This window comes from Cryptomeria japonica, chromosome 3, assembly GCF_030272615.1.
Source record: "Cryptomeria japonica chromosome 3, Sugi_1.0, whole genome shotgun sequence".
In the NCBI taxonomy this organism is placed as follows: Eukaryota; Viridiplantae; Streptophyta; class Pinopsida; order Cupressales; family Cupressaceae; genus Cryptomeria; species Cryptomeria japonica.
Window position 1 is genome coordinate 195534464 of NC_081407.1, and position 15121 is coordinate 195549584.

Here is a 15121-nt window from a genome sequence, read left to right on the forward strand (position 1 = left end):
TGCAAGGGGGGAAATTTTAGAATGATTCATTCCTAAAAAAATGTATTGTCCTGGATGGTTTGGTATGGTGAATACAAGCAATACTATTTATCATGGTATCAGCACAGGATTTATGATCATCAAATCTGATTGAAAATTTTTGCTGAGCTCACAAGCACCAGAAATCCCCTGGAGACAGTTACTGAATAGTGGGAAGAGAAATGACCAGCGATGGAGAGTTGAGAGCCTGTGGAGAAAGAGGCGGCTAAGTATCTAGAAGGCATTGAAATTCTATGTTTGGTCAAATATAATTTGCTAAGACTATGTCGTATTTTCCTCTACTTGCTGCTATTCAAGAATTGTGTTCTCACTTTTAAATTGAAAATTTGCTGAGCTATTTAACACTTTGAAATCCTAGAAAAAGAGAATAATAAAAAAAATTGACAAGGCGTGAGGGATCTGAAGGAAGGAGATCATGTTTTGCAACTTTTGTGAAGTCTCTGACAAGGGCGTTTGAACAAATGGTTTGGAACAGATTCACAAAAATTCAAATTTCATTGGAAAGGTGAATAATAGGAGAAGAAAACCCAGAAATCATTTAGAAAATTATTTTAAAATGTGAAAGCTGTTAATAGAAGAAAAGAGGCGTTTTAGTAGCTGCTGGATGTGTTTTTGATCAATTGGGAATTTTATTTTACTTTGAAGTTTAATTTTTTTTTATTATTAAGTTGGTCTAAGTTTGTCAATGTTTAAAATGTTATAATTAAGGTGAATTATCAGTGGAGTTTGACATCTTTAATTTCTTTTGATTAAGGGTTAGTCATGTATAAGTTTCATTGAAAAATATGAAGGTAGAGATTTTCATACTTGGAAAATGCAAATGTAGTTGCACTTGATCGAAGAAGATCTTTGGGATGTTGTCAAACCTAACTCAATCCCTCCAACTAATGCAAATGATCTTGCCAAGTGAACTATCAAAATAAAAAAGCATTGAGAACTATTGGCCTTGGCTTGTCAAAAGCGTACCTACACCATGTAGATTTCATGAAGTCTACAAAAGAGATCTGGGAGTCATTAAACAAGCTTTTCAGATCTGAAGCAAAAAGTGCCAAGACTACATTGAGGCACAGACTCCATGGATTGAAGATGGATAAAGGTGCAAACATGGCAGATCATATAAGTAAGTTCCACTCTCCCCTAAATCAGCCAGCTAGCATTAATAAGAAAGTAAAGGATGATGATGTCAAAGCAATACATCTAAATAGTTTGCCTATGAATATGTCTGGTATGGTGTTTACATTAATTAAGGTAAACATTAGCCTTGAAGGAGTAGTCTCAACTCTATAATTTCCTTTGTTGTTTGAGATCAAGTGGCACTATCAACAACAGTGGCCATTTCTATTCATGTGTATGGTATTTCCTTATATATTAAATATTGTAATGAACAAAAACACTAGTGTAATGTAGTTCATGGATTTTCAAAAGGTTAGTAGTAATCCTAGAAAACATATGAGGTCTATATGAAAACCATGGAAGGGTGATGACACATGCCTTTCATATGAATCAAGATCATGAGCCATAAGAGTTGGGCATACTGCAGTTGAAAGTGTGGAAGTTTTTACCATGCTTGCACTAGGGGGGGAACGTTGGGAAATTTATTAGTGCTCAATTCGCATAAATTTATGCACTATGAAATTCCCCCCCTAGTGCACTTATTAAATGTTAGGAAATTTATTAGTGCTTGCACTAGGGGAGGAACCTAAAGCAAGCATGGGAACTTGGTCAAAGTGGATCATATATGAAACCACCGTATAACAAGTCGCCCCCCAAAAAAATTTATCACTATCAAATTCTTCCTCAAACAAACAAGTTTACTAATAGTGCTCAAGTTCTTCCTGAAACAAACAATATGAATTGCAATCTTCTGCAGCAGATACTAGCCATGATGGATTTATCATGAAGGTGGAGCTGAAATAGATTCTCTATGGCCCATTAACATAGATACCTGATCTTCTATACACATCAGCAATATCCTGCAATCCAGTGTCAATTTCATTAACAAATATTTTTCCATCTGCAGATCCAGCAAAAGTAAAATCCATTTCTAGGATTTGATGTAAATCTTTTACATTCAAAACATTTAATGTCTTAATATTTTAAATGGAGTGCATAGGAGGACTGATATACTGATTTTATGTAGAGACTTAAGTAATTAGAAGGTAAAATCCTATATATTACAGCAATCTTTGTTTAGAAAAATACACTAGGATAATTTTGATAGGCAAATTAGTAGTTCTGTCTTTTTGGTGTAATAAGGATTTTTTTTTTGTGTAAGTGGAGAGATAGGGGGGTGTTGTGTTTTGGAGCAATAAGGTGTTGGTTCAAAAGCTTGAACTTGGTAATTTGGTAAAAACTTGCCAAAACCTCAACAAGTTAAAAATATATATTTAAATTCCTTGGAAAATATAAATTTAATGCAAAAAACAGTTACAAAGCATATGAAATGAGTCTATAGAATGTTGGGCAAGTGTTTTCTATTATATTTGAAAACAAAATGGTACAATGTCTCATGAACAAGCAAATACAACAATCAATATTATGATATGAATCTCATGATGATTGAAAATCATCATAAAAAATTGTAGTTGCATGCAAGTTACAACATTTTATAACTGTCCCTCCATGATGTTGACTAATCCAAGTTGATCCAATACTTCTTACTTCTGCTACACCCTCCTCTGTTTGCCTCTCAAAATCAACGGTCTCGTATTTTGTAAACCTGGGGTACTCATCATAGGTAGTTCTATGTTGGTCATTGCCATTCAAGTTAATTGCTTAATGATTATTTGAGCCCTCCACCTTTTTCAAGCCATCATTATCTCTTCTGAAGAAATATTTTTAATCAACTTGACGAATTGATTAGCACTTCCCTCAAACAATGAACTTTACTCAAGCCAAATACAAGCAACAATGGCACAATTTGGCATTCAACATCTTTATGTGTCAAACTGACAATTAACCTGACCAAACATGCGAAAAGGATTTTAGTGTGATTTTTTTGTAAGGGTACTGCATTGGAGGAGGAGGAGGAGGAATTTGTGCAAATCACTGCAGATTTCTTTGGATCTACTGTGTCCACTGCCACTCTCTTTTCTCCTTCCATAAATCCTTTTATTAAAGTGCCAGCTTTGATATAGCAGAAGTCTGTGTTTTGAAGAAATCTAGGGACAATGATCTTCTATTGAGAGTGGTCTTGAGCTCCTCACACTGATGTAGAACTAGAGAAGAATGCAGTGGTGCTCTGCTTCTTTCTCAAGCTCTGATACCAAATGTCGAAATCAATACAGTGATCTGATTTAAATAATTAGGAAGGATTGTTATATATTCAAAGTTAAATTACTCAAAGTGTCACCAATAGGGTTACAAAAAACAATCTTGTACTTAAGTTTGACAGTAACAATTATGCTAAGTGAATAATCTGATGATATATGTAACAAAACTATTACAAATAGAAAACATAGCTTAAGAACCTATATATTTCCTCTGTAGTTTATTCTATTATGTAGTAATTAATTAATCTAATACAATGTGAGAATGGGTTTTCACAGATATACACAGACAAGGAAAATATGAATGCTTTAATCGCTACTTAGCAATTTACATGTAACTAAGTTTACAATCAGGTCTTCATGCTAATGGAGATCCACAAAGGCTTAATGTCAAAGACACAGCGTAGAACAATGATAAGCATACCATTCTGTATGTTGGCATACTATAAGTTATAACTATGACAAATAAAACTATAAGCCATAAGGCATTTAAGTACATTGTGCTTTGTTTGATCATTCCTCTTATTTAGACCATGCACTTTAATTTGTGGACAAGATATATGAACAAATATAAGAAAAGTATAACATAGAATCGAAACCTTTGCCTACATCTCTTCCTGTTTAAATCAGTCGTCATCCCTGTAATACCCATTAGGCACTGGTATGCTGTTCAAATATAGGAGTAGACTCAGGAGGTAGCTCCATATGTGAAGATGAATCCTGAGCTGTAAATGTAACTTATATCATTGATAGAGTCGACAAAGTCAGTACTGGTTACCCTTGTGCATGAGTAGCAAACCCCGTAAATCCAACTGAAGTTGATGGGGATTCAAATCTTAACTGAATACACCAATGGCCTTTTGAAGCTATATATGACTTCAGCACTGCATTATATAAACTCCACCTGTGCATTCTACTGCTTCTTATACCTTCCTAGTAATTTCTTTCCACCTCAATCTTAGCTTCATAGTAAGTGTAAATTTGTACCACTTGGCTTCAAGGAAAACATTTATCTTTTTCCCAAGTGCTCAATTATAGCTCGCTTCTAGTGCCATTTGTCAAGCTTATTTTTTGTTTGAAATGCTTAATTATATTTGTATCGATTTGCTTTCATTAATTTCTCTTTGCATCAGGCAATTCTTGTTTAGCGGTTATTGTGACTTCTAACACTGATGTTTTAACTAAATCTGTTAGCAAATTCATTATGTGATTTGGCCAAAATGTAATTTAGATTCTGAGATGCTTGGAACTTGAGCAGTTCTTTCCTCATATCATGCAAAAACATCAAAGATCAATGATATCAGATTTCCACAATCCATAACTGTAATCAGTGCTAGATTTCTGGATTAGATTGTGTGATAGTTTTTGCATCAATGTTTTGGATCACACTCTGTGATCCATTGTCAGGATAGTAGAGAGCAAGGAGACATAAGATGATGGATCACGGATTGTGATCCGAAACATTGATGCAAAAACTATCACACAATCTAATCCAGAAATCTAGCATTGATTATAACATTAAAGATAGTCAGTTAAACCAACAATCAACTTCATCAACCAACTTTGCTGTGCATTCCTACTGCCTTGCAGTGTGCATTTAATCAAGTTGTGTGGCTTGTATAAAATTGAATCAACTGTCTATGAACAGACTTAATTTAATAAAATTAATTTGATTCCAATTTTTTTTCCCAACAAAAAGTTAAATGTACAATTGATCTATAATCTTTACTGGACTTATGGACTGCATTTTCTCATATATAAAATTGTAGAACCATAAAAATTGAATATCATTATATTTGTATGATTATGTGAGTTAAATAGGTTGTAACTTGTATGTAACTTATTTTTATTCATGCATGTCTTCCCTTCTTACCTACAATGTTGGAACTTGCAACTTACAATGATACATATATGTGTATAATTTATGATGAAATAACCCTTGGGCCTTCCTAGAAATCCTCAATTCTGGTTTTAATTTTGGCTACCCACCTTCCATAAATGGTCTGGATTGTTTTATTCTTTATCCTGCTTCTTTATTCCTTGGCTAGTTTATACCTCCTTTTGTATGGTTATTGTTCCTGTGAATGTTCTAGTTTTAGGAAGGATGTTTTAATTGTGGATTATCATTTATGATCCCTTGATAGATATCACTGAATGTGTACTTGTATTCTGTTTTCTCTATGCCTTATTGTCGTGCATTTTTGTGAAACAGGTTGGACTGCCTCTTGTACAACAATATCTCTTTCAGTTTGAAAAACTGGTTAAGGAACAACTGCCAAGGCTAGGAGCACATTTTGATCAGGAAATGATAAATCCAAGCATGTATGCAAGCCAGTGGTTTATAACTGTGTTCTCCTATTCATTCCCTTTTCCATTAGCTCTTCGGATTTGGGATGTTTTTCTTCATGAGGTTTGTTACCAAATCTCCTGTTTTTGCTTTATTTCATTTAGTTTAACTACATTACAAGAAAGATATAATTGTATAACTTATCAATGTGGCTAATTTTACTTCAACTAAGAATTGTAACTCATGAGTGTCTCTCTTTGTATCTGAACTAATGTCTGAGACTCTGAGCTATGTATCTATTTACTGGGCCTTTTTATTATTTTTTTGAAATTGTGAAATAAGATAATATTTATACTATTATGACGATGATGAAGAATTTAACATTTGGACCAACATCATCCTTTTCCTTACTAAATGATGATGTTAGTTGTTTTAAAATTTGATGCTTACGTTTCTAAATTGTACCAAGAACATGATCTTGAAAGGCTTTTGTGTCCCATATTTCTGCTTTGTTTTATGCATCCCCCCATAAGCACTGTCATTCCCCAGTATTTGACTACAACATTAATTTCGTGTTGCTAGTGGATAAAGACTTTTATTTTGTCTGAGAATCTAGTTTTTTAATTTCTAGGGCATGTATTGTTACCATTGTATTTTATTCTCAATGAATATTAACCTTTTATAAATATTAATTGCATGGACTTTTATCTTTTAGCCATCTGATATGAATGCACTTTTTATTAATCATTGTTTTATATTGAAATGAGAACCATATTATGTTTTAAAGAGATTCCAAAGATTCCTAGTCTTGATAAGTGCATAAATAATTTTGAAGTGAAAAGATATTTAACCATCATACCAAGTATGAAGCATGCCTTATTGGATGAAAAATGAATGCTGTGAGAAAACAATAAAACAATCAATAAGCTCATAAGAACTGAAGCAATTTGAGAAGACTTAGTGTGCTATCTCCCTTTCTAGTATCTGGAGGACCATACCTTGAGGCTTTGACCAAAGTTCAATGTTGTAAGGGAGTTCAGGACACACAGAGCCGAATCAGCTGTTCTGGTTCAATCCTTTGTAGTTGGCATAAAACGCATTTGTTATGTTTGATAATTTTGGTTATCCGATAGTGTATTAATTAATTGTATTAAGTGGGTTGTCACTCTCGATAGTTAGGTGTCGGTTGGTTGATGGTTTTGTACCTCTCAGCAACCGTCGGGTCCTTTTAAATATGTTGTGTACCACCAAGTAAGGTAGTACGAGATAGTCGGATCTATTGGAATCCTTGGCTGACCATCTTTGGTCTCTTCTCTGTAATAATTGCATGTGTGAATAAAGATATATTTTACTGCCGTGTCTAGTATGCATTGTCATGTACATTATTACTTCATGTATTTAATTTACCAGTTGTACCAGCAAACATTTTGGTGTCGTTGCCTTAAAAGAAATCGGGTCAGCCTTGAGTGATTCATGTCCGTAGATCCCATTAAAGGTGAGAAGAGGCCACAGGGTGGTCAAGACCAAGCGATTAGGTGATCTGCCGACCCTCGGCCGGAGGGAGCACAAAGACGAGTCGAAGCCTGGAAGTACTCGAAGTGTTGGGATGTTGGAGGTGGACGTGTAGAGGACGCACGTGTCTGAGAGTGCAAGCAAAGCACCGAAACGTAGTAGTCAGAACAGTTCACTCAGGTTCGACACACTTGGAAGTACTCAGAGTGTTGGGGACACTGAAGGTGGATGTGTAGAGGCCGAGAGTGCAGGGAAAGCATTGGAACATAGCGGTTGAAACAGTCCACCTAGGTCCGGCACACAAGGTGAATACACACGTACCTTTCGAGTGAAAACAATGTTGAACACCCAAGAGAAGCAGAAACTGTCGAAGTTCACGGAAGACGGCTCGGAGGACCTCGTACGACATTGCAAAACATGCATAACCATTTGGGAGGCAAATGGCCAAGATGACCAAGATCACTGGTTGAAGGCTTTTACGATCATCCTTCGGGGGATTGCAATTGATTGGTACAGGGACCTCGACGCCCAGCACAAAACATGGAATAATCTGAAGAAGGCCTTTCAGGAGGAATTTAAACTCCCGAGGGATGACAACGAGATTGTGGCTAAGATCTACAATACCAAGCAAGGCAAAAATGAGAGTGTACGCGCTTACAACCGTAGGCTCAAAGAATTGTTGAACAAGATGGAGAACTAGCCAGCTGACGGATTGAAGAAGAGGTGGTTCACTGAGGGATTGATACCCTCACTGCGCAAGAAGATGAAAGTAGTGCCTCCGTCCTCATACGCCGATGTTTACAATCGAGAGTGAAAACAAAACCTCCTCTTGAGAGAAGAGGAAAATCGACAATGATGAGAGCACCAAAGGTAACAGTGACGAAGAATCCAAAACCGTACGAGCCCTTCGACGGGATATGTTGAGAATGATGAAAGAATTGAAGGCTGAGAAAGAAACCAACAGAGAAGGTAATGAACTATGGTGTACTGAGTGCAAAAGTGAGGGGCACACGAAAGGTAATTGTCCTAGAAATATGTTTTGTGAGATTTGCCAAGTGTTGGGGCATTCAATCAAGGAGTGTCCGTACAATTTGAAGATGAGAAGTACACAAGTACTCTTCACACAGGCAGAGTCCAGCCCATCAAAATCACAAAATGTATTGCCAAGCGGTTATGAAAATCAACGAGGGCGAAACCAAATACAGTATGACTGTAGAGGACGTCCTATCATATAGTGCTGACAATGTAGCAAATGGGGACACTTTGCGAGAGACTGCCAAAACAAGAAAGACAACGTACAATCATTGTGCAAATGGTGTGGACCAGGTGACCATGAAGACACCAACTGTCCAAAACAAAAAGGGGTAAATATGTTGGACGTCAAAGAACTAGACGAGGAGGTACTCGCAATCACGAGGTTACAAAGCAAAAAAGAAATGTACCTCGATCCCTGTACGGAGAAGGAAAGACTTCGAGAGGCAAAGGTTGATGTTGAACGGGCGATGGCGGAGGAGCGAAGGGCCTCACATGATGCCGCCACTACACCACAGTCGGAGCCCGATAAAACTATCATAAAACAGATGTTGTAGGCTACCGTACCAGTATTGGTTTCCGACCTTCTGCACACTATGCCACAATTGAAACTGGCCCTCACAAATGTAGTGGCGACAATATCATTGGCCAGGAACGCCGCGAGCCGGCAAAACCATCTAGGACATCGACCACAAATCCCATGTTGCTCACTGTGAGTATTGATCGGGAGCCAGCCGTAGTAGAAATGGAGATCATGGGACGAAAGCTGACCAATACCATCGTGGATGGTGGCTCTAGAGTCATGTATTGTCGAAAGAAACATGGAGGGGCCTAGGCAAACCAACCCTCTGGCCACCAACTTGTAGGTGCCGACCAACATGGTATCAAACCCTTGGGAACACTTATGGCACAAAAAGTTGTTATTGGCACCCAACATTTCTTCCTTGACTTCATCGTCATTCCACTGGAGAAAAAGGCCTATGATGCCCTCCTCGGAAGAGGTTGGTTGATCATGGCGAAGGCAAATCATAACTAGAAGGAGAACACACTCTCCATTGAGAGTGAAGGGCGTAAATATGTTATTGACTTGAGGAACTAGGCGGTGAGTGAAGAATTGGCATCCTTCGACTCAGAGTCTGAGGGTGGAGAGTTAGGTATGAATGAAGGTAGGAAAGACATGGAACCCAATGACGAAGGGCTGTTCGAGTTGGAAGACTGCTCTAACGATGAGACGATCTCCCTCAATGGACTCTTTCACTGGCAGATGGAGGACTGAGGTCTTCCACTCGAGCTGTAATATGTTGGAAATCAGGGCGATCGAAGAGGTTGGCGAAGGTACAGAAGAAGTCCCTATCACCGAGGGAGTGGTACGGGAGGATACCCTTGTGGCCGAGGGAGTGGTACGGAAGAATGCCCCTACGGCCGAGGGAGTGGTATGACAAGTCACCATTACGGTTGAGGGAGTGGTACAATAGATTACCCCTACGACCGAGGGACTGGTGCGACAAATAGCTGAGGGAATGGTATGTCATGTCACGACTACGGCCGAGGGAGTAGTACGACACGCTACCCTGAAGGACGTTGCTGTAACAAAAGCAGGAGAGATTTCGTACTGCCAGGGGTGGACGGAAGGATAAATAAGAGAAATTCCGTACGAACAAGCAGGAGAGATTCCGTACTACCAGGGGTGGACGAACAGACAAATAGGAGAAATTTCGTACGAACAAGCAGGAGAGATTCCGTACTGCCAGGGGTGGACGGAGAGGATTGTGTACGCACAAACTGAAGAAGGATTTTTGTACAGAGAGAGGTGGTCTGTACATAGTCCATATCGTACACTGTATGTCTTTGAGGCAGAAATTGCAGAAAATAATCATCGGAGAGGAAGTTGGGAGCTGTACATGGAGGTGCCACCTGAGTCGTGCAGGATAGACTCTCACTGGAGACTATTGTTTGACTTCAACAATATTTTTGGCATCTCAAAAAGTCAGAAAAATGATGTGCGCCATGGAGTTTCGTGTGAACTGAAGGTCGTAATTTGGTGTTGCCCCTCGACCCCATTGGGGACGCTGCCCCCAGACCCCCGCAAGGGGTGCTGCCCCTTGACCCCATTGGGGGTGTTGACCCCAAACCCGCTTTTGATCTGGCAGGTACACTACATGTTGGGGTTGTCCAGTACAAGTCTTGGCCTACACTCTTGTCAATAGTCTTTCGAGGCACTACTTGATGTTTACTTGTCGTCTGGAAGACGACTTTTTCTTTTTTGGGGGATAATGTAGTTGGCATAAAATGCATATTGTTATGTTTGATAATTTCTGTTACTTGACAGTGTATTAATTAATTGTATTAATTGGGTTGTCACTCTCGGTAGTTAGGTGTCAGTTGGTTGACGGTTTTGTACCTCTCGGCAACCGTCAGGTCCTTTTAAATATGTTGTGTACCGCCAAGTAAGGTAGTACGAGATAGTCAGATCTATTGGAATCCTTGGCCGACCATCTCTGGTCTCTTCCCTGTAATAATTGCATGTGTGAATAAAGATATATTTTACTGCCGTGTTTGGTATGCATTGTCATGTATATTATTACTTCATGTATTTAATTTACCAGTTGTACCAGCAAACATCCTTGTTTGAGTTTTCATTGTAAAGTGGATTGTCAATTGTGGTCACATTTCTAAATTTTTATTCTCATTCTCCTTTATAATCTATATATCAATTACAGAAAATTTGCCTTGATTTTCTATGCTTAGTTTTCTAGCAATTCTGATGACATTATCACAAGCTGCTTTCATCTTGCTCTTCAGCAATATGAGCCTGCCATAAGTTTATATTTAAAAGTCTTCAGCGGGCACATGCTTTAACAACAGAGAACATTTTCTTAAATGCCCCTTTCCTTTGAAGGAAAGCTGTAAATCAGCTTCTTAAAGAATCTAATTTTCATTCGCTCTGTCTTTCTAATGCTTTCAGGTTTATGCAATTTAGACTGCTGTTACAAGACTCAGATTCGGGCTAGACTCGGCAAGCTGGTTTTTAAGGATTGAAACTTGTTTCATGCGCCATTTATTAAATAAACCTTAAAGACACAATAATCTCATCAAATAGAAGCTACTTTGAACGCATACACAAATATACATTGATCACATAAGTATAAAGTAAATTTTAGCTAAAGGAAATATCACATTAGATATATAAATAGTGTTAAATGTCTACAAAACTTATGGAATATGAAATCCATGGCATTAGAAGTTCCAAACAAATATCAAAACAAAAGCTAGAAGTGTATTGCTTAGAGGAGCCTATATCACTCAGTACCTTGGTCCTCCTACGTGTGTATATGATAGGTCTTGGATGATGACACAGCCATGATATTTGCCTGTTTTTGCAGTCTCAAGCTCAATGACATCCACACCACCATCCAATGGGTTTCCCTATGCTCTATCCTCCTCTACCATGGCTATTGCCTTTGCCTCTTGATTCACCTGATCAACCCATGCCAAATCATCATTGTTAAAAACAAGATCATCAACCTTGGTGATTCACTCTATAGATCAACCTCCCCTAAAGTGATAGGAGACAAGTCAATGCCTAAGATCTATCTATGACGGAAACGAAGATTGTAATAAACATGCGCAAGATCATTCAACCTTTGCACTAACAACCTATTGTGCTTTTTGGAGTGTATGTGCTCAAACATACTCCAATTGTGCTTACATCTTGAAGCACTACAAGGATGGCTCAAGACACGAACTGCAATCCTCTATAGATTTGGCACCTCCGCACCAAACATCTCTCATCTTACATCTGAAATGAGAAAAAATATAAATCAATTCTATTCTATAACTTTGAGTTTCACATTTCACTTTCAACATTAAGTTATTAAGAAAAGTTTAATTTTTAAATTTAAGTTATGCTTTTAATAGATTTTTATTTGGATGCATTTCTATCCAATTTCACTTGCATATGTTCCATGCAAAGAGGTCTTCTTGTGCAAGCCTAGAGATCTCAATCTCAAGGACTATCTATGCTTCAACTGATGAACCAGTTGACATTCACTCTACAATTGTGTAGAACCCACTCAACACCTCCTCATCAGCCTTGAAATCTGGTCTAAATTGGAATATCAGATTAAGGTAGTAGGCAGTTGCATGTAAAGGCTTGTGAAGTTGAAGGTTCCATTGTCGATCACTGATCTCTCATATGGGACAGTACTTAGTCTCAACCCCTGAATAAATAAATCTAATGGCCCCCTTTGCCCTACATATAACCTCATATATATAGCCCATTGCAGACTTCTCTCCATTAGCAACTCATAGGAGAACAACTAAATAGTAAAGGCTCTGTGAACTGCAATCATTGTGAATCATTAACAATGAACATAAATAAGTGTGAACAAAAATAAGCAAATGAAATGGAAATAAGAACAAAAATATAATGGAAAGTTACATCTACAATCTCCTTGGCCAATTGTGAAAAACTTTGCTCATCAGAAACCCAATCAACCACGTCAACCTGCATTGGTCTTTGTATATGATGATGTATACCAATCCTCACTTACAGACATGCATTTCAAAGCGGTCTTGGTCTGAAGCAAATATTGCAACACGATAAAATTGGTTGCAAAGCTGGTAATTCCTATACGAGCCAACTCTTTCTTACTTGTGAATTTCCTCATAAGGTTGAGGACCCAAGTATGGTTTTTATATATATATATATTTCTTGTGTGCTCTATACATGTTTTGATCCAAGGAAGTTTGCCAAGATCTTCCAACGTGAGGTCAAGGCAATGAGCAGCACAAGAAGTCCAAAATAAGGAGGGGTGACTATCCATAAGAAGTCTACCTGCAGCAACATAATTTGCTGCAATATCTATAACCATTTGTACCACGTTCTCCTCACCCACCTCGGTCAACATTTCCTCCAAGGCCTCACAAAGGAATTCAACATTTTTTGTGTTTCTCAAAATAGCAATTGACTTAAAGATCACTCTGCCCCTTGAGAAAGAAAATTAAACAGTGATTCAGTAAAACAAAAATAAAAAATCTTAAATCACTAAATCAATGTACTTTACAAAGTACAATAACCTGAGGAAGAATCAAGAAAATTCAACAATGTTCTACTTCTTCTATCAGTCCAACTCATGATGGTGCAACCCTTCTTCCTCCATATCTCGCACTGCTCATCAATTGTAGCTTTAACATCAGCGACCTTTTGAGTCAAAATAGCACCTTTCATCTCCTCATCATTACAGGCTTTGAACCCTGCACCACAAACAGTAATGGTGTGATGTCCCCTAGTTGGGTATGCCTTAAGTTTTCCCTAACTTCTTAATTTCCAAGTGGATAAGTGGTTTTAGGAAATACCTTTCACCCAATTGAAACCCTGCAGCAGATTAGAAACTTCTTACAACAATAATCCTAGAAATCAGATTTGTGAAATCATAGCAAAACAATAATCAGATTAGCAGAACAGAGATCAGATTAGTGAATTCACAGCAGCATTGTTAAGACTTAATCTATATATATTTAGATCATAATCAGTAACAGAATTAGTGATTCATCCATTAAAATACTCTAAATGTCTTGGAGGCTCAACCACAGGAGAGCATAGGGGAAAGTGACCTCGATGGGTTGTCTCAAACCCTCTACCCTAGGCCCACAAGCGGATATACCATCCTTATTGACCTCATGTGGCCCATACCATCCAGATGAGATGGCCTACCCAGTGAGGTTTCCCCTTTTCGTTATCCCCTCATCTTGCCAACCTACTCCTTCCCTTTATGATTGGTTCCCCTATACTTATGCTTCATGATAGGAGAGAGAAGTTGCAATAGGGTGCCCTGAAAACCATCTCCTCTAGGCCCAAGGGCAGTACCCATTGTACCCCCTTGGCCTCATGGGACCATCTGGTCCCCTCATAGAGGTGGCGTACCATAGAGGAATGCCTCATCACCGTACCCCTCTGGCAGACCCTCTTCCTTCTATCACAGCATGGAAAACACTCAGAATGTATGAGGATATATATATTACATGAAGTAACTACATAATATAATGGTTTGATTTATATTTGCTGTGATGTATATAAATAAATAGTCATGTCAACAATATGTAAATAATCATAAAGATGCTGAAGTAGCTATGCAGACAGTGATGTGCAGAAACAGATAAATATAATATTGCTAGAGCGCTTAAGGGTTTGCACAGAATGACCATACCACACAACAATAGTTAGACAGATTGCCTGAGATTATGTCTTAAGATATATCAAATCCTCTATGCCATCGATGACTGCATATACTCCCCTTTCCAAATCTGCTGATAACATATTTATGTGTCTGCTGCCTACACTCAGAATTCTGCATTTTAGGATGGCATCCCATATCCTCCTTTCTGCCCTTTTGTCTGCTCTAAAATGGAATCACCTTCCATTCCCCTTCTCAAATGAAACCTTCTCCCCCTTATAACTTCCAATGTGAGGGAGAGTCACAACCCTTCATCATGCCTTCCCTTTGCAAGGGTCACAACCCTTCACAATTACCATCCCTTCAAAAGGTTACGACCTTTCATCATTTTTGTCCTTAAAAGTCACTTCCTTATTTTCTGCCCATTCCTTTCTTCTTCCATTAATCCTTCCTTAATCCCCATGCTCCATTCTTTCTTCCTTTTCTCCATACCCCCCTCTCCATATTAATTGCTTACTCTTTTTATACCTGTTGTGAGGTATTCACACATTGCCCCATTGCAAATGGGGACCCCCACTTTTTTTCTGCTTTCTAGGGTAGAGTCCTTAGCTATTAGCCTTTGCATTGAAGAGGTATAGATGGTCAAGAGGCCAGGAGTCAGGTGGATAGCCTTGTGTGAGGGCTGAAATAAAGAGGTATTGATGGAAAAACTGTTTGCCCTCTCGGGTAAACGGTTAAATGCAGAAAGTAAATGCACAAAACATAATGGAAATATATTAAATAACCAGTCTCTGTATTAATTCAAC

General features: G+C 38.2%; 1 protein-coding gene across 4 annotated transcripts in view; it reads left to right on the forward strand.

The window, feature by feature from the left end:
* LOC131051859 (uncharacterized) overlaps positions 1 to 15121 on the forward strand; it is a 101681-nt gene that overhangs the window by 66445 nt on the left and 20115 nt on the right. For all 4 annotated transcript variants that reach the window (XM_057986461.2, XM_057986464.2, XM_057986462.2 and 1 more), the window contains one exon: positions 5521 to 5718. In XM_057986461.2, coding sequence (XP_057842444.1) covers positions 5521 to 5718 — 198 coding nt within the window. The remainder of the gene's footprint in view (positions 1 to 5520; positions 5719 to 15121) is intronic.